Below are 19,690 nucleotides of genomic sequence, written 5' to 3'. Positions count from 1 at the left end.
GATTGCAGGGTGTCAAGATGATTTAATGCTTTTGCTCCAGCAAGTATACTGTCAGCATATAAAGACTTGGTCAGACCAGTTCTCAAGCAAGAGCTGTGCTTGCAGCAAAGGTATAGTAAAGAAGGTATAGTTCTGCAGAGTCTCCATTATAACTAATGTGAGAGAAATCTGACTGCCAACACCAAGTCCTGAAATCCTTGATTACACATGAACTGCAGAACAAGTGTCAGAATAAAGAGCTAAGAAAGATGGCAACAACGCAGAGCAGAAGAGAAGTGGCAGCATGCAGAACACTACTGCCACAATGGAAATAACATCACACTTTTAAGTACACATTTACAGTGTGAAAGCATTAAAGAATTCTGAAATGCCAGTGTAAAACTAGTTAAACAGACTAGTGATACCTTAGCTAATTCCTGGTCTAAGTCACCAGTACTTTCCACAGAGGAAATGCAATGCTAAAATGCAACTGCTAAAGCTGTTAAACCTGAAAGAAGGGAAATCAATGAACCATCATAGCAAGATAACGAAACAGAAAAGGATTCAGAAACTGTATTTCAGAGTAAGCCTAAATAACACACCTGCTGAACTATTTGCCATATCATGCAGGTTGTATCTCTGGATCCAGAAATTAAATGAATTCCACAGTAATCTATCGCCAAGCAGGTCACAATATCTAGATGAAGGAGAAACAACAAGAATTTGATGTAGTTTAACTGTAATTTCACCACAGTGTGATGGTGAGCATGCAGACTGTCCACTGTGTAGCCTCATTTACAGTCAACATGAAGCATTCTACCATGCTAACGACTGATGAGGCTGTATCAACCAATGAAGCCATTACATAACCAGGTGTACTAATGTGTCTATCACCTTTGTTCCCTAACAACAGTCATCAAGCTTTATGTTGAAACTACATTAAATTACTACAGCAACTAAAAAGTCACTCAACTATTTACATATAATCACAGTTCAGCTAATAATCTGTTCTTACACTGACATTCTGTTATGATTACTGCACCTGCCAGTTTAGGTTCACTGGTTTTTAACTCTTGCAGAAATACAAACATCAAGAAATACAAACAATACATAAAGTCTTTCATTTCACTATATAAAGAGTTACTAACCCATGTGCCTGATGTGCTGTCCAACCAGCTTGCCTTTTGTAAGAGATGTTACTCTGATGCTATTGTCCCAGTGTCCTCCACTAAAGAGGAGTTTTGCATCATGAGATACTGCAAACAACTTGGAAGTGATCTCCAGTCCTGGTGCAAAAGGACCACTCATATTACGCTGTGTTCTGTAAGCAAATGATGAACAATTAAGAGTGAACTTGGTTCAAATCTTTCTTTTTAAATTCTTGTATCTTTAAAAAAAGAAATTCTGTAGAAGAAATCTATAGAAGAAGCTATAAAAAAAAAATGATAAAATTCTGTCCCCTTGATATCCACAGCAACACTGTCAATGCCAAGAGTGGAAAACAGATTAAATCATGCAATTTATAGTTCTGTACAAATAACTAATTACCCTAATAATGTAATTTTAAAGTAAAAAAGGAATCTTCTCAAAAATCAGAGAACAATGACAACTTACACCTTCACTGTATTTTAAGACTGTATGAAGAGCATTCATCTCAAATTCTAAGATGATGTTTTATAATAAATAACTAGAAAAATAGAATGAGAAGTAGCTCTAAAGATGAAGTGCCATGAAATATCCCTTACAGGGCTCTTTACTAGAAAGGTAATATTAAGCACTAGAAGATGCATACCTAGCTAGAAATTCAGCCAAAAGAAAACAATACAGTCCATTTTCTATCAAACAATTACTCTATTTTATTACTATAGATGCATTCAGCTCACGTCCTCATCATTTGCTTACTTGGGATTTGTCACTGTAGTATCTTTGATGAATGTAAAATAGTTGGAGATGTTTTTATCATAAGGCAGCCAACCATGGGTTCCAATAATACAATTCAGACTTGCTGTTACCTGCGAGAGTTAGAAAAATTGATGAAACCTAGAGACTTTTTTTCTGGTATTGGAACTTACATAAAAAAAGGCAAAGCAGCACATTTGTACCTATTTATTTTGACTGCTGGCACTCTCCAAGATTAATATTGACACATGCAACTTACCAATATCTCTGGGCTTCCCTGAGACATAAAGGAACGTGACTGATTCTTGGGGACAACAGCTTTGACAATGGGGACACCATCACTGATTCCCTAAGAGAAAGGACATAGTTTTGATTTGATTATACACAAGAGGTAAAGGTCAAGTGTAGAGTCTGTGAAGAGTTAAAACCTAAATCCTCTAATCAAAACCAGACCTTTAAAGTACAGTTGGGCATTGACACACAAGTACTCAGTTCATACAGGTATATAGCATCACAAGCACCAGGGCATAAACCCTAGCTCTGCCATGTAACCTTGAGTTTAGTCACCAAACCTAGCAAATCCTCAGGTACCACCAGCGCTGTTCTTAGCTTTCATGATTTAGTTGTTAACTTAATACCCAAACAAGACTCAAATTCATGTCCATCAGATACAGATTTATGGGATTCAACTTCTTTAAAACTAACTAAAAAGATAGTTTCATACAAATTGCACTTGAACGGATTTTCTTCAAATAGGAAGCAAGTCTACTTTCATATGGCTTATGGCTTTCTGTTTCAAGATCAGAAGTCTCAGATCAAACTTTAATCAGCTTCAAATAATGCATCTACCTCTATGAAGAATGACTTCAGTTCAGTGAGGTGTTGGAAGAGATTCAGAGTAGAGGTATCACTTCTAGTTAGTCTTTGCACTACCTCTTCTGCTGACAACCTCTGAGGATGGGGCTCCTGGAAGATGAGATTTGAAGAAGTATCAAATTAGACAAATCAGACACTCAACTTCTTTCAGAAAGAAAATGAACTTATTTTGAAAACGCTATGTTAAATTTCCCTCACAGTGATTCTTAGAAATGGTAATGTGGAAAACTTATTTTTCATAAGTTGTCTAACTCAGTTCAATTTAACCAAAGGTTTGACTGAGAAGGAAAAGAGCATTACCTTCAACAGCTGGCAGGGAGTTTGTCCAAAATTGTTTATCATCCCTTCTAAAGCTTTCCTTTCCTTCTCATCTGTTAAAGCATCCAAATCCACTGCTCCTGGATTGCAGCAAGAAGGGAAGAAAAAAAAAAAAAGAAATTAAACCATTCATACAGAAAAGATTAGCAAAGAAACAACACAAATTCATCACAGCATCATTGCCCTTTCCCTCAGGAAAGCCTCCAAACTATGCATTCATATAAAATACAACCTGAAAACACCACTGTCTCCGTCAGTGTGAGAAATGCAGATTTTTTGACTTGTCAAATGGATTAATGCACTTCATGCATGCAATGTGTTACACACAAAAGCCACCCAAAATTCACTTTTGGTGTTAATAGACTAATATTAATTCACAATATTTTTTATTCAATTTGCCTCAACTCCTAAGCCTTTCCTATGAATGCTTTTAGGCAAGTGAACAAGAAACTTGTATTCTGACAAATACAAGTTATGCTTTCTCTTGCTTTACTGTATATTACTACATGGCATGATCACAAATCAAGTGCTTTCTAGCTAATACCCGAAAACCCACAATTCTGATAACAATGACAGGAAAGTATACTGCTTTGTACCTTCATAAGTACAATAATAGAACACATTGAGTGCCTCCACTGCAGCTGGTCCCCTCTGCTTGTAGCCAAAAATCAAATCGATCCATTCATGAAGATGAGCAGAAACATACTCTGATTCCTAGAGGAAAAAAAAACACTCAATAGTAAGAATGCTGTTCCTTCTTGAAGTATTTACTGATTTCTGTGAAAGAAATTCCTAAAATAAGCATATGCACAAATTAAGTGGACACTAATGTATGGGGCAGAAGCATAGAATATGGCATAAGCACCAACTGCCAGAGGGAAATTTAATACAAAGCAACACATCTAGAGCTGTTGAAATGCAGACGTGAAAGGCAAGGTAAGCTTCTATTTCTCTATAATTATTAAAATTCAAGGGGAAGCTTATCACCCAAAATCATTTAGTTCTGCATTGAATCTCCTAAGGAAGCAACATTCAAATCATCAGCATCCTTAGGCTCTTTCCTTTTTTCATTCAAGCATTTTATTTACATGCACAAGGCTATCAAGTGAAAATTCTTTCCTTATTATTTCATGCATAACCATCATCTTACCAGAGCCTTTCTATGTTTATAAATGAAGTCTTCTGGGGAATGGGCCCACTTGGGGAGAACAACATCATTTACTGCTTCTTTGGACATTTGAAGCTGACCCAAGTTAAAGCCTAGTGAGAATTTTGGAGAATTTGAAGAGTTACTACAAAATACTTCCAAAATCTTGCTTTCTCAATAAAGGTACAAAGGGTTCAAAAAGAATGCAAGGGAAATAATTCTAGCAAGGACATAGGAGGCTAAGATCTACTCTGAATCTTTTAAATTTTAAGTGATATGGGATAATAGTTATCCACAGCATCTAAATGAGCTAGAAGCTGCAGTCTCAATCTTAAAAGAAGCATTAGTAATTTACACATCAGAAAAACATACCTGCATTTGCTCTATTTTATCAGCACTAAAGCTTCAAAACATTTCAATAAGATTATGTGTAAGTATGAACTAATAATTAATAGGATTAAGTTATCCTAGAGTCAAGGGTTCCAAATCTTAAATTCTACCAGCTTTCATAACAACAGCCCTAAAATATTTAAAAGACTTTTGAAAACATGACTTAAGTGTTGCAAATTTTAGTAACTTACAACTCTAGTAACTGCAGCTACCAGACCAAATTATCAGCAGCACAAACATGCAAATCTACTTTTAAACTGCCTAATAGGAAACAAAAAATTCCCCTGGGCAAGAAATTCAAAGAAGAAATATCTAGGAGTCTCACACATCAGAATGCAGGGCATTCTCCTTCTAAATTTTATATATGACTGAAATAGTTTGGTTCCCCCCCCCCTTCTCTTCTCATACATTTTAAAATTTTATATGGGTCTAAAAATCAACCAACTTCACATGATATTGTTAGATAACAGTAACAATTTGCCTAGAATAGCAGATGTGATGTTTTAAGTTGTCCAAGCCATCATTCAACAAATCTAGTATAACAAATAATAATTAATATCTATTAACTTCTATTTGATCTATTTCTATTACCTTTTTAAAAAAAATATTCAAATGAGCATCTTTGCTCTTTTGTTAACCAAACAATGGTTTTAGCCATCCTTAATCTCCCACTCTGAGTTTTAAACAACATTTAGATTACTGATCAATATAACTGCTCTCACTGAACAGTTTTGAAGTCAGCATGATGAAGTAATTTCCACAAGTATATTATTAGGCTTAAAGATTAAAATACACCACAGTATTCATAAATGGTTGGAACAATTCTTCTCAGAAGAGGAGTGCTCGATGCAGAATATTCTGAGCAGTCTATTTACCATTTTGGTTCTCCAGGAATTCTGGGAAGTAGAAAAATTCTGGAATAAGTTCTTTGACATCATTGGGGTTATCCATGAGTGCTTGCCAGGTAGCAGGAATAGAATGGAACTGTCGATCAGCACAATCAAACCTGGGGGACAGAAAACTCGCATCAGATTGATTACTCCCTTGGTAAAAATGACATGGAAGAAAAAGTTGGTACTACTTTGCTCATAATGTACCTGCCACTTTGAAGTTGGATATGAAGAGTTGTGAAAGGTTCTACCCGAATGAGGTAATGCATGACACCAGCAGCATTTGAGTAGTGTGTCCCATAGTGAAATTTGTCAATCACTCCAAGGGGATCCTCAAAATTATCATATCTTTAAAAACAAAAGACAGCAACAAAAAACTTCTATAAATATAAATGAGCACTACAGCTGATATACACACAGATTATACTTATTGGAGGGAAGGACTCAAAAGAATTGATCACAGTAATTTGTGAAGGAGAATCACATCCAGTTCTATTAAACATGGGAACACAAATTCTCAGAAAATCCCTAAGCAAAAGGGACTTTGATATGATGGATTGCCCTTTGCATATCTGTTCTTTATACCCTACCCTATGCATCTGTTATAACATATCAGAAACTGGATAAAGAGCAAGACTGGCCCTGTTTAGCATGAGTTCATACGAGAGAAAAAAGCAAACCCATGAATAAGCTGGATATTACTGAAAGAATTTGTTTCCTGCAAGACTGAAAATATCAGTTTGTGTGACCATTTCAAGATGCAGAGATGCCCGTTTTCCTCTTCTGCTGGCAAACTCACTCTACAGTACTATGCCACCATCCACTTGATATATTCCTCCACATGACAAAGCTAGTAAGCAAAACTACAGTTGAGTACTGCTAGAGAATCAGTTTCATTATAGTCAGGAATAGACCCAAATCAAAGCAAATTCTCCATGTTCCAAGTTCTATGGAGAAAACTGGTTTTGCAGGAAGCCTGACAAGTGCCATCTGGTATAATAGCACTCACTCCTCTCAGTAGCAAAGAGGAAGGATAGATACACTGATGTGTAGGTGTAAATACTTGTCATTCCTACATAGAAAGGAACTGCTGGGAGCAACTGAGTTACATTTTATTTCAAAGATAACCTACACACACACACACACACACACACACACAAAAAAAGCAGGAAACACAGATCTAGCTTCTCATCAGCATGATTTTACATTCCTTATCTTGAAACAGATACAAGACACAGAATATCTCTTCAAACTACAGACCTTTTCATCTCCCAGAGAAAAATCTCAATTTAACAACAGTAAATTTTGTCCTTTCAGTGCTGCGTGAGCTAACCAATCTGAATACAGTAGAAACAAAGAACTGACAAACCTTTGCAAAAGCATCTGGGATGTTAAATTGTTAGATTTTTAAAATTTCAGTGTCACTATTGCATTTTTAAATATGTTATTATCATAGAATCTCAAATGACAAAGAAATAACTAAGTGCTCAAATACATACTTCTCTTTCACAGTCTTAGCATTCTTCTCATTTACCACTCCAATGGGTTTGGATAGATCCCTAAAGACTGCTGGATTATTCAGATCCAGTTCTTCAGATGTATAATCTCGTAAAATCCAGGGGAACTGGAAAGAAAAAAAATGAATCAAACAGATTAAATCCATCTTTAAAAAACAGAAACAATACGGAAGTTCAACAAAAACTTAATAATTACCACAGGATATTGAGCAAGATCATTGTAAGTTCGTCCTGCCATTGTGTTCAGCTGAATAAGGTAGTCAAAGTTGGATATTTCTCTATTCACCCATTTCTGAAGGACAAACATAAAGAACATGGAAGCAAGTTACACATCAGTATTTCCTTGCTGCTGGAGAGTACTATCAGCAAGTAAAAAAAGACTATGAGCACTAGACTATGAGCATGGTATGAATATTCAAATTTCGTTTCTCACAGTCACTATTATTTCCCATTTGATTTGATGATTATACTACATTTTACAGAGTTGCTACATTTCACTGAAATACATTGACTGTGCTGTATTTCATTGAAATCATATCCTTGGTTGATATCAGTACTGTTTTAAAATGCAATACAGCAGACAGCTAGCAGCCTTAGAAAAAAAAGGGGAAGCAAAATAGAAATGAAACAGAATACAGGTGAACAGATAAGGGAACTGAACTTTGAAATCCATTAGAGTTCAAAGGTCAGAACTTATAAATTTTTCTCCCATTGGTTAATGGTAGAAGAACATGTAAACATATGTTGTCCTTCCTCCATTATTCTATTTTAATCCAATCAACCAACAGAGCTGTGATTAGAAGGATTAAAGAGCTTTATGCAGTAAGATGGAAACATTTCACTGCAGAGTATACAGATATACTACATGAATATACAAAATGATACCTTATGTCCTTGGGAAAAAATTAAAAATGAAGTACTCCCAATATTTATTAAATTCTTAAGTAAGAACTGCCTTCCCCTCCATCATTCCCTCAGAGAGGACTATGATTGTAGGATAACAAGATAGAAAATAAAAATCAATTAACTGTATTTAGAGAAGTGATCCATGTTTAGGGTAATATCAAAACATCCATTTTTACTTTTACAAGTAAAAAACCAATTCCCTTAAAACCATACTTCCTGCTCAACCTTCATACCTGCTTTGCTGAAAGCCCTGTCCTGAAAAGATGGCAGGGAACATTATTTGCTCATGTATTGAGAGAAGACTGAGAATACATGTAAAACACCACAGACCAAAAGCAAGTCTCCTACATGTTCTCTACTCTTGTTAGATCACTTGTAATAATCACATCAGCACCAGACTATTTACATGGCATAAACTCAGTGACTGTGAACACGAAGACTGCAATTCTAAAAAAATGCATGTGGAAGTTTAGATATCAGAGTGGCATCAGAGAAGTTGGCAGTTGCCATTGGAAATGATAAATAAAAATCAGTACTCAGAGACATATAGAACTCCTTCAAGGAGCAGGATAATACCATTTATGCTGAAGTTTCATACCTGCATCAAACCTGAAGCTTTAAAGAGCTCCTGAGGAGATCGGGTCCCAGAAATATTTGGAGAACGCAGTGACAATATTCGACTGTATACTTTGTTTCTTACCTGTTCAAACAGCATAAAAATATATATTTTAGATATTGAAGCTGACAAGTACACAATTTCACTGTTAGTTACAGTGCAAAGCAAATGGAACATGGTTACACTTTAAACATTTGTCTCTTGCTGTATAAGCCTTTGACACATGGATACAATATCCTTCAGTTTCAGGATATACATCGTGTAGTGACTTTTGTTGATGCTACAGTAAAAGAAATTCCACTAAATATTCTTCCAAGAAGGCTGCTATTCAAATAAGCTTTCACTATTTTCCTTACAAAACTAACACAAAGACTGATTTATTTAAAATGTTTTTCAGCTGTTATTCTTGAATTGACTGATGGTACGTAACTTTCCTTAAGTCCTGATATTCACCTTAGTTCCATGTTCAATGGATCATTTACATTAATGCAGGAGAAAAATAAAAGTTCATTAATTGTAAATCACAGAACAATATTATTTCTAACTTTGTATTTAAAAAAGTCTCTGTTATTAGTAATTAATTTACTTAGAAAATTTTTTTAATAGTGTAAGCTTCACAGAATCTTAGGGGTTGGTAGGAACCTCCAGAGATCATGAAGTCCAACCCCCCTGCCAAAGCAGGTTCAAGACATTCAGATTACTACTGATGTAATTTTAGTTGAATTACAGCTCTGTATCACTAAAAAGAGACAGGGAAAGTCTTGTTTTATTTATCTTTATTCAGTTTTCATACGTCAGACTGAGTTTTTTGGAGGCTGCAAATAATATAATCTTTAAGCATAGCAAATAATTCACCATTATTGTGCCAGTTTCATGAAAGACCCCAGATACAGATAAAGTCAGTGAACTAGAACTTGACACTTGTACTAATAACAGTAAACAAGAAAATCTAGCAAACACAGACCTCCTTATTGAAGTTGAGGAAGTAGTTGGTTTGATCTGTAAGGAAGATCTCCAAAGCTGACCTCCTCAGGTTGTACCGACGCAGATGTATCTCTCGAATTTGAGAAATGTGCCATTTGAAATCAAAACCAACCCCTAAGAAGAGCACTTGGATTACTGGATTTGGAATCAAAATCTTTTCAAAAACTTTCCTTATTCAAATAATGCAGTATTAAACACCCTACAGTCAACCATAAAAAGCATTTTTTATACATGGCTTGGTGAAACATTTTGCTTGGCAGCCTTACTAGCCTCATCTGCTCTACTACAGGAGAAAAAAAGACGGGCAATAACTAATAGGATGAAGAATCTGGTTTTGCTTTCTGATCAAAATACATTATGAATGTATTTTGTTGACAAAAAAATATGAACTGAAACATCTTTGCTTTCTTAATCAGGCTCAGCTTCTGATTAAGCTTCTGTGTAGAATTCTCAAAAGGTTAGCTTCTTGATCTATAGTTTCTCAAATTTTACCAACAATTTACTGTTTTCATGCTTAACCATGCATATTTCATTGAAGTTCCTTAAGTAAAAAAAAAAGCCATTAATTTTTACATACTGTTACTTACTCCTCCTCCTACTTAAAACTACAACTTACTACTCTTAATCAGCACATGAATGAAACATGTCATATAGAACAGCAATGTGGTTTAAGAAATAAATTAGAGGAAATAGCATGATGCTCATTAGCAGCATTGTCAGCAAATCAACTATTATTTTTATAGAAATAATCAACATAAGAGCTCAGTTTGCATAGTTTCAGATTATTTACTATAATTGGATTGGTCAGAGGCTGACCTTCAGGAACAATATTAAGTATAGATCCACACCCTACTTTTTTACAATTAGTTTGGTGCTAAATCTCTACTGAAAACAGAATTGCTGAATTGAAAATAAGAAGCCATTGGTTATGCTCACCCTCCTCTTTTTCGATGCTACCATCAAAGAAATATAGGTGCTGGGTAGTGACCTCCAGTCTGCCAGGTATCACATCAATTATTGTAATCAGTTCACAGTTTTCAGACAATATTAGCTTTTCTTTCTGACTCTGTTCATCCTTCTCATCCCTACCAAAAAAAGCAGGTGTTAGGGGTTGGGTAGGTTATACAGTTGCTTAGATACTTGGTACAGCTTAGAAAAGAATCTAATTTGAAAGACAAAAAATACACCACGCACAATTATATGAAACCACTTCCATTAGCATTTAGAAGTCTAGTAGACTGGTTTGAAAACATTTCTTAACATTGTTTTTCAGGCTTGCTATTTCAGTTTCAGGCACAATGAACTTGACTTCCTCTGAAGTACAAAAACAACAGGTTGCATTTCTTTCGTATTGAAGGTACTTGAGCGATCTGGCCTGAAGCTAATCCCTGGTTCCTGTTACTAAAGTGAACTTCAGACATATTTGAAGTAGTGGCTGATCTTAAGTCTACAGAGATGCTTTCAAAAGTTACTGAATGTTTGCTTGTGAGGTACAAGAGAATTCATCAGTATCACTAAAAAAAAAACAACAAACCACCTCCACATCTTCTGGGCTTCAACAGCATAGACACACAGGCACATGCACAGTAGCCAGAGTGAATGGAATCAAGTGTTTACCATCTCTTCCTCCTTGACCCCCACCTCTCTATTAAGAAAAAACTGAGAGGAAGAGTCTCCTAAAGTCCACAAACGAAGCACAGCTGGTCTTCTCCCCTGAATGCGACTATTAGATTACACTAGTTAGATATTCATGCTGTGCAACTGACAGCATAATGAACAGCTCTGGCTTCCCTGGACAAGAGCTGGTTCCAAACTGGTCCACACCCTCACAGGTTAGACCGTCTCCTCAGAACTACAACAAATGCACAGTGGGAAGCCTCAATAATCCTGCAATCTCAGACCAACTGAGAGCAGCGAATCACATATCCTCATAAATGCTTTCTCTGAACTTAATACACTCAGACTTCCTTTCCCCTGGTGCTCTTCATGCATCATTGTTTATAATGAGAAAGCAGCAGCTTTTCTGCTACACAAATTACTACAAAACCCTGGATTGGACTACTAATGACAAACAAAGAGGAAAGTTTTGCATGCTAATCAATTCTTGAAGTTGATTCCCTATTCCTTCCCACATACAAATTACATAAATGAATTTCAGCAGTTCATTGCTGTTGCACTTACATATTGGAACTGGCTGCTGTGTCTTCTTCTGGCAGTTCAAGCACATCATCTTCCAAGTCACTCACTTTCACCTGCTTCACCACCTCCAGAAGCAGAGACTCACTAGAGGGTTGTGTCTGGTACACACCTATCGTAACAGGTGTAACAGCTCAGAAAATTTTTGCTAATCCATTTTTAGAAAGTTAAACTACTGAGTGGATCTTCTACTGTTGAATGCTATCTTTAATCAAGAAGCAACTTCTTCATACTCTTTCAATACTTTAGAGGGCAAGCAGAACTTTTTAAAAATGCTCCATGAATTACATTCAAATATATGTCAAGTTAATTGGTAACGGTACATCTCAGAAAACAGTGAAATTTGACTGGTATTCACAATACATCAAAACGATTAAGGAACATTACAGCAAGAGGGTGGTGAGGCAGTAGAAGAGGCTGCCCAGAGATGTGGTAGATGTTCCAATCCTGGAGACTTTCAAGGCAAGGCTGGATCAGGCCCTGGACAACCTCATGTAATTATGGGTGTCCCCCTTCATTGCAGGGGAGTTGGACTAGATGACCTTCAACAGCCCTTTCCAACTCTAAGGATTCTACAATCTTATGTATGTATATAAATTACCTATATATAGAGAGAAATAAAATTTACATAACTATATGAGGAAAACAAAAACCCTAAAAACTGTATTCTAATGCAGACATTTCCATTAGGATATTCCATAGTGTTTTGCCAGATGCTCTTACAGCATGCAGGTTTCAGAGAAATGTACCTTCGTGGGGCTTTTTCTTGTTGTTGTTGTTTTTAGTTAATCTGGGTTTACAGGATCCAAGAAAGATATGCAACTGCCTATTATAAAACATAGGAGCTCTTTTTCCACCAAAAATACACACTTCAACGAACAAGAGGAAATTCTTCTTTCCATCGGGAAAAGAAGCTGCTTCAGGTCAAAGCATCACTGCTATGTTAAACATTATTACCGTAGAGGAAATAACAAAAAAAATATTATTTAACTACCTGTAACACACTGATTGTTAAAAACACAAGCATATCAGAGAAAGTCACAGAATCCAAGTAAACCATTAGGTATAACATTACCTAAATTATCTCTCAGGTCACTAGCATCCTGATGAGAGTTGAAGTTGTAATTCTGCACCAGTTTTAGTCTCATACGTGAAAAATTTTCAACATTTGAAAGTTTCCAGTGAACAGGATGCTGTTTCCTGAGAAAACAAGAATATCCATATAAATACTTCAAAGAAGGTAAAAACCTATGAGCAAAATGATTACAAAGAAATACGTATTTTAAAAAATCCTCAAGCCACCTATACATTGGTAGACTGCAAAACATAAAAGCTATAAATTGCATTTCAATAGTATGTCTTATTGCAGCTCTGATCATCCTAAAACATTTTGCATGCAGCATTCATTTTCAACTGCAATACAGCAAATTGTTTACACTAGAAGTTCCAGAAAGTCTTTAGTTAGAATTCACCCACAAGTTAGGGCAGGCAAAATGTAGCATTTTAAATTGACATCAGCTTCATGCACATAAAAACCTCTAACTTATTATTTTTAAAGACTATTCTCTCCATCCAAAAGAACCGTTGATGAGTAGAATATCTCAAGAGGGTTGTTTTGGTTATTTTTTGTCATGTTTTTTTTTAAAAGTGATGTTGATAATCAATTTGCATTTGTCACTCCAGGTAACCAGCTCAGCAGTACATTTCAAACTTCATATGTTTATAACTGAAATGCAGAAATCATTAAGGATACATTCAGTATTAAGTCCACATGTCAAGAATGGCTATTCAAGTCAATTTGACAAGGTTCTAGCCATATGAAATAGTAAGTTAATCACACGAACAAATTCCTTTCAAGCATCATATCCTGTTTGATTCAAGAAATTCACTTACATTTCAGACCAAGGACCACGTTCAGAGAGTAAATAAAGTTGGGCTGCTCTCCACTGTCTCAGAGTAGCTGTGTGTTGACTATGAAGTTGCTTTAGCATACTGTTATACCGCATGTTTTCCTGTCGAGCCTTTCGGCTGAACGGTTCCACAAAATGCTCCTGAAAGACCATTAAAAATAAATCTAACACTGAAAGAATGGTTTTGCAACTTGCAAGAATTCTTGCAGATGACAAATATATAGAAGTGGTTTAGCAGTAGACTTTTCTGAAAATGTAAGGCATTGCTTACAAGAGAGATTTTTGAAGACTTAATACTGTTTAACAGTTAATTCTAATGCTTGAACGGAATCTGAACCTTACACAGAAAGGTCAGTTTTCCCACGCAATAAATGGGACCTGCTAACTGTTCTAAAACATTCCCTAGAGTTGAGAGAATTTGAAATGTTAACTCATATCATAATGGAGGTTTTAATAATTCAAAACATACATCAAAGCGGAAAAAATGTAGCTTATAGCTAAGGATAATCCCAGGTTACTGTACTATGGAAGATCTGTCCTGAAATAATTCTGCTTACAGACAAGACTCTTAAACAAAAACAACAGAATTAAATCTTCTACATGTATATATAGTCAGACTCAATCTTCAACAGAACCACCAACATGCCTGCAGTAACTTGAATTCGGTTATTTTGGAATTCAATTTCTCCATTTTATTTTTTTATTAATCCTGAGACATAAGCTACTGAAAACCTTACCTGAAATTTCAGCTTGCTTTCTCCTCTCTCCCGATCTCGCTTGTGCATATTCACCATAAATGCCTCATAACAATCCTTCCAATAAACTGCCATCTGCTCATGACCATGTCTGAAGGAGTTTTCTTCATACTGCTTCATATTTGGAATAATCTGTTCCCATCAAAACAAAGTATGATTTCTGAATATGAACTCCTCTGCTCTAATGATGAAAACAAGTGTGAATGACATCAAAAGAGTTAACTACTCACATATTTATCAATATAAACCTTCCATTCATCAGATCGGCAATATTCTTGGAAGTCCTCGAAGAAAGAGGGGCTGCCATTGGTAGAAGGCAATGAAGGGAGATGCAGATTCATGAAGAGAAGTTCATAAATTTTGGATACCAGCGTCCGAACGAGTGGAATCAAAAATGAGTACGTTTCTGTCTTCTCTTCAATTGATCTACTTAAGATGCCTTCTAACTTCCCCAACAGGTAGCATGCTTCAGGTTGACTCTCTATTACTTTGGTCTGAAGAAGGGTGTTCAGTTTTGCTGCTGCCATAGCACAGACCTACATAGACAAACAACAAAGTGAGTGCAACTCAAAATAGTAATTTGGAGCACTTATCTTTTAGCACAGAAGTATTTACATACTCTGTTTGTAATCTCAGGTAGCCTAATGGCACATAAGCATCACATACAGGCACTGATCACTTAATTCAACCTGAGTCGGTTGCAACCTCAGTCACATAACTGCATTAAGGTAAGTATGTGCCTAAACAAACAAGTCTGGGTTTTCTGAAGGGTTCATTATTCCAAACACAGCTCTGCTAACTTTATGACAATTGTCCATTCAGCCTAACAGTCCAGATTCACATGCACTGAATCTATGCAAACCTGAAACCACTAACAAACATTTTATGGTAGAAATGAAAAGTTGCTATCAGGACTGCTATCTTACTGCTACTAGAAGCTACATAACCTCCAAGTTCAAACAGCTTGTTCTCTACCTCATTGACATATTCAAGATATGCACATCGATGGGACCACAGAGTAAGTTTGCAAATTTTTTTACTGGGGCTTACCATTTTCATGTAGAAGGATAAAAGACTGCCATCACTCTTCTCACTGGTACAAGCAGATCCTTCAGAATCAGAACAGTTACACCAAATACGCCCTTAAAATATATTGGAATTTGCAACAAACCTGTAAGTTGTCTTGTGCAATGAATCCAAGGAGCAACTGGACTTGCACCTGTGAAAACCAGGCTGCTTCTGGGCCAGCAGAGTACCAGACTGACAGGCTATCCATAAGAATCACTAATTCCTCCAATAGCTGTCGTAAAAGCAGAAGATTTTTGTAAAACAAATTACCAGTAACTATTCCAGATGGAGATGCAATCATTTCAAAGAGCTGTAGAATTCCCACTTCTAAGTTACCCAAAGCCATATCATCATCCTAAAAGATTGTAGCTAAACCAGTAATCTGAAAAAATTGACTGTAAAATACAACTAGCCTACTATGTTAACTCAAGTGTCTCCCGAATAAAGCCAAAACCAACATATTGTATATATGTCTATCTTCTTTAACTTACTCCAGGAAATGTCAACTCCTTAAAAAAGCTATAGATTCCTGCAGCAGGATTGCTACAATTGAAAAGACATTCTTATCAATCATGCAGACATTACACCAACAACCAATTTCTAGTTCAGTATTTATGGGTTTTCATTTTATCCTTTTATTTTGTGTTTTATGTGATGTGAGTAATGCCAATATAATTCACTAGCAACAGTAATATGTATTGTGCCTTGAGAAGTAAAGCAAGGCTTCATCAATGAATACTAAAAATGATGAGAAGTTTGAAGCTTCTTAACTACCCATACCTTACATTAGGATTTCTTTCTGAATCTCTCCTAACATAGAAACCAAAACCTGACAAAAACCTCACTACAAAATGAAGCTAATCATAAGATAATGACCCATTTTACCATCAAACATTTACTTAATAACATATCTTGGTGTATTCCCTAAAAAATTTCTAAAATATAAAATTACTACTCTGTTAAGCCTCAGACTCACAAGAAAGCTTCTGTAGCAAGCTGAAAGCTGCTTAAAATACTGCAGTGCTTTAAATTCTCCCTAGGCACAGTGGAAGACAATTTACAAAAGTGGTTGTTTTCAATTCAGAGATGGCAATAAGCACAACCCCCATTGCTCCAAAGTTCCTATCTCATTTCTAATTAGATTTCACAAAGCTAGACCATAACAAAAAGCAAGACCTTTACATAGAGCAGTCTTTAAAAAAAAAAAAAAAACACAAAGGAAAGCTTTACAATTACTCTGTTTTTTCACAAGCCTGCTGTATGGAGAGCAGCTTAGCAATTACTCCATTGAAGACTTAACATTACTTTTTTTTTTTTTTTTCAACAAATAACTCATATCTGCCAAAAATGGAAAAGCAAGGACAACACAGCACAAGAGGAAAGACTATTGTTGAAGTTACATAATTACATGAAGAAAGCAGGAAACAGTCAGGAAACAGATAGTTTCTCTACCTTACCACTTACTGTGATTGTTAGTTCTTTCCTCCCTCAGGGCTCCTGTTTCTGACTCCCTGCACGTATAAAACTGGGCATACATTCATAAGTAGCTCAATATTCCCTGTAGTAAGCTTTTAGGATTTTTCTCATTAAGGGACAATCTAATACGTTTCACTATGAACCACTACTCTCTAATATCTAGTTTAAAAACAAACACCTAGAGGAGATGACATTATCCACATTGACAACTTTTTCATTACTATTTCTACCCACAAAATTTCCATTATGCAGTTACCATACCTTTTCTGTCCATAAATTTGAGTTAACAAGTCCTTCTGCCTGCAGGAAATCTTTTACAATTAGTAAGAGCCGGAAAGCATTTTCAGAGTGTGTAGGGAGAGCTTTAGAATCTCTGTTGTCAGTGACTGACCATTCTAACATCTTCTCCAATAAGCTGCATGTAAAACAAAATCCCGAAGTAATTACTACATGTTCCAGTTGTAAGTGGCTTTAAAAAAATCCTATTAAGTATTTAATTGAATCTCTCAGTCCACAGCGATAACTGCTGTATTCTCAATAAGACAGAGATGTAAAAGTTTTTAAAGAGCACATGAAACTTGGAATACAGCTTTTCAAAACCTTAAAACCACATTACCTAATAGGTAGTAAAATATACTGATAGGACATGAAGATAGAGCTAAAAAAAAAATTGTATCTTGAGGGTAAACATCCATTCCTTCTTAGCCTTACTAAAGCCCACTTATTTTTTTCCTTTTTCATCAAAAGAAGGATAGAACCTGCCCATGAACAGTACACTCACTTGAGTTTTATTTCATCAGAAGGTCGCAGCAACTCATTAGATATTCCCAGTTTAGTCAGTGCAGAAAACACCTGTCCTCTCTCTACCCAAGCCTCATCATCAGATCTTTCAATGCCTTTCCACATTATGCACAGCAGGATGTCTGTAAGTAACTGTATCAGTTCATTATCACCCCCCTGCAAAAGAAAAGGAATATTTACAGCCTTTCAACTCCTATAAATCTTCACAGTTTCTCCTTCATCTTAGTCTCTCTATGCTTTCCACTTTTTTGTTTGAAAACTCTACAGTCTCAAGTCTAATAGCTAAATACACAAAATATGGGAAAAAGTGGCTTCCCAGAAACTGTAACATATATTGACTTCTACATCATTATTTAAACCTAACCCTTAACTGCCCTTTTGTTCTCCACCTCTGCACAAGCAATTCCAACCAAAAAGAGACATAACCCAGAGATGTCCCCACTGACTGTAAGAACATTATTGGCTATTTTCCTTCAGAAGATATAAGAATAAAAGGACAATGAAGACAATGATTATATGCCCATTGGGGATATAATTTGAAAGGAAAAAAATTGCAGTCATTAGGAGAAATTAACCACATAGGTAGAAAATTACTTACTCCTTGATTTTCAAATGAAGATAGATCAGCAGCACTGAAGCCCACATCGCTTATGACATCTAGCTCCTTTTCAGGCTGCCCAGAAAATGGTTTTCTGTTCTCTATAGGTGATGGTGTGCTGGGCAGGCTATCTGTCATCTGATTCACAACGTCAGCTAGTTCATAAGAGTCAACGCTGGATAGATCTAGACTCAGATGTGAAGGATTACTGCGCCACAAATCTTCTCGGTCCTCTGACTTGAAAGACATCTCTGCTGTGGATGCATCTTCCAGTGGCATAGCAGAGAAATGAGCTGGGACATCCAAGGATTTATTGTCTTCTAAACTCCACTGATCAAACAATCCATTTATAGATGCAAAGGTGTCAACTTTATCTCCCTCCATCTTATCAGCATGATATTTCTGAAGTTCTTCAGCAGGAGGATTTTTCTCCTCTTCCCTTGAGGAGTCAGCCCTGTTTTCTCTAAAGCCAATCCGGACCTCAGAATTTTCTTTCAGGAAGAGTCTGATCAAAGTGTCCTGCCAGCCCAGCTGCTGAGAAATCTGTTGTGCTGCATCCAGTTGGGAATGCAAAAGATGCAAAACCTAAGGATAGAAGATAGTTCACACCTACACATTAATTTTAGCTTGAAACTAAATTCTATCACTCATTCTATCTTTTAAATAAGATTTACGACCTTACAGCTTTACCTTTTTAGCAGCTTATAAAAGAGTCATATTGAATTAACAGAAAGCATATATATCACAAAAATCACTCAAAATTAGAAATGCATATAAGAGCAAAAAAAAATCCCAGGAATACAACATGGGGAAAAAAAAAAAAACAACTATCAATGTACATCAGTAAGTCCTCACTTTTCAGTCACTCTTCTACAGCAATTCCTAGAAAAGGCAATTATCAGAGCAAATAATCCCATTAACAAAATCCTAGCACGTTATATGCTTAATTAGAATCTATTAAACAGAAAAATTAAGAAAGCTAAAGTAAGCTATAATATTACTAGCTTATTGATAGCATACACGTGGCTTATTTTGAGAAACTTTGGTATAGAATATAGTTTCTTGGAACTACATTCAGTACTACCAATTCTAGTGATACAAGCCAGAGAGCTCATTTAAGAGTTATTACTTTTTCCATCTCCTCTCTGCATCCTTAAATACTCTTCTGAACCATTACATGTTCTATTAAAAGTAACGTTAAGAATGAAACAAAACCTTGAGCTTAAGCATCCTTTGAGAAAACTAATTCAAGTCAATACTTCTAAAACAAACAAAAAAATATGCTAGTTGAGAATCACTGGAGAGACTTGGGGTTTTGTTTTTTAAAAGATTTAAATATATGAAGTTCAACATCAAGTTCCATA

General features: G+C 35.8%; 1 protein-coding gene across 9 annotated transcripts in view; it reads right to left on the bottom strand.

Annotated features, from left to right (window-relative positions):
- NBEAL1 (neurobeachin like 1) overlaps window positions 1–19,690 on the bottom strand; it is a 77,767-nt gene that overhangs the window by 9,167 nt on the left and 48,910 nt on the right. For all 9 annotated transcript variants that reach the window (XM_052676423.1, XM_052676430.1, XM_052676431.1 and 6 more), the window contains 24 exons: window positions 18,327–18,911; window positions 17,709–17,884; window positions 17,189–17,342; window positions 15,555–15,683; window positions 14,614–14,919; window positions 14,366–14,515; window positions 13,612–13,769; window positions 12,794–12,918; window positions 11,704–11,830; window positions 10,459–10,607; window positions 9,503–9,636; window positions 8,521–8,622; window positions 7,213–7,308; window positions 6,999–7,123; window positions 5,707–5,847; window positions 5,485–5,615; window positions 4,223–4,332; window positions 3,669–3,786; window positions 3,055–3,152; window positions 2,728–2,844; window positions 2,138–2,227; window positions 1,882–1,991; window positions 1,128–1,300; window positions 582–676 (listed from right to left, as the gene is read on the bottom strand). In XM_052676423.1, coding sequence (XP_052532383.1) covers window positions 582–676; window positions 1,128–1,300; window positions 1,882–1,991; window positions 2,138–2,227; window positions 2,728–2,844; window positions 3,055–3,152; window positions 3,669–3,786; window positions 4,223–4,332; window positions 5,485–5,615; window positions 5,707–5,847; window positions 6,999–7,123; window positions 7,213–7,308; window positions 8,521–8,622; window positions 9,503–9,636; window positions 10,459–10,607; window positions 11,704–11,830; window positions 12,794–12,918; window positions 13,612–13,769; window positions 14,366–14,515; window positions 14,614–14,919; window positions 15,555–15,683; window positions 17,189–17,342; window positions 17,709–17,884; window positions 18,327–18,911 — 3,699 coding nt within the window. The remainder of the gene's footprint in view (window positions 1–581; window positions 677–1,127; window positions 1,301–1,881; window positions 1,992–2,137; window positions 2,228–2,727; window positions 2,845–3,054; window positions 3,153–3,668; window positions 3,787–4,222; window positions 4,333–5,484; window positions 5,616–5,706; window positions 5,848–6,998; window positions 7,124–7,212; window positions 7,309–8,520; window positions 8,623–9,502; window positions 9,637–10,458; window positions 10,608–11,703; window positions 11,831–12,793; window positions 12,919–13,611; window positions 13,770–14,365; window positions 14,516–14,613; window positions 14,920–15,554; window positions 15,684–17,188; window positions 17,343–17,708; window positions 17,885–18,326; window positions 18,912–19,690) is intronic.

Source organism: Tympanuchus pallidicinctus, unplaced genomic scaffold, assembly GCF_026119805.1.
Source record: "Tympanuchus pallidicinctus isolate F22 unplaced genomic scaffold, pur_lepc_1.0 scaffold15, whole genome shotgun sequence".
In the NCBI taxonomy this organism is placed as follows: Eukaryota; Metazoa; Chordata; class Aves; order Galliformes; family Phasianidae; genus Tympanuchus; species Tympanuchus pallidicinctus.
This window is presented reverse-complemented; position numbering and strand designations above follow the sequence as displayed.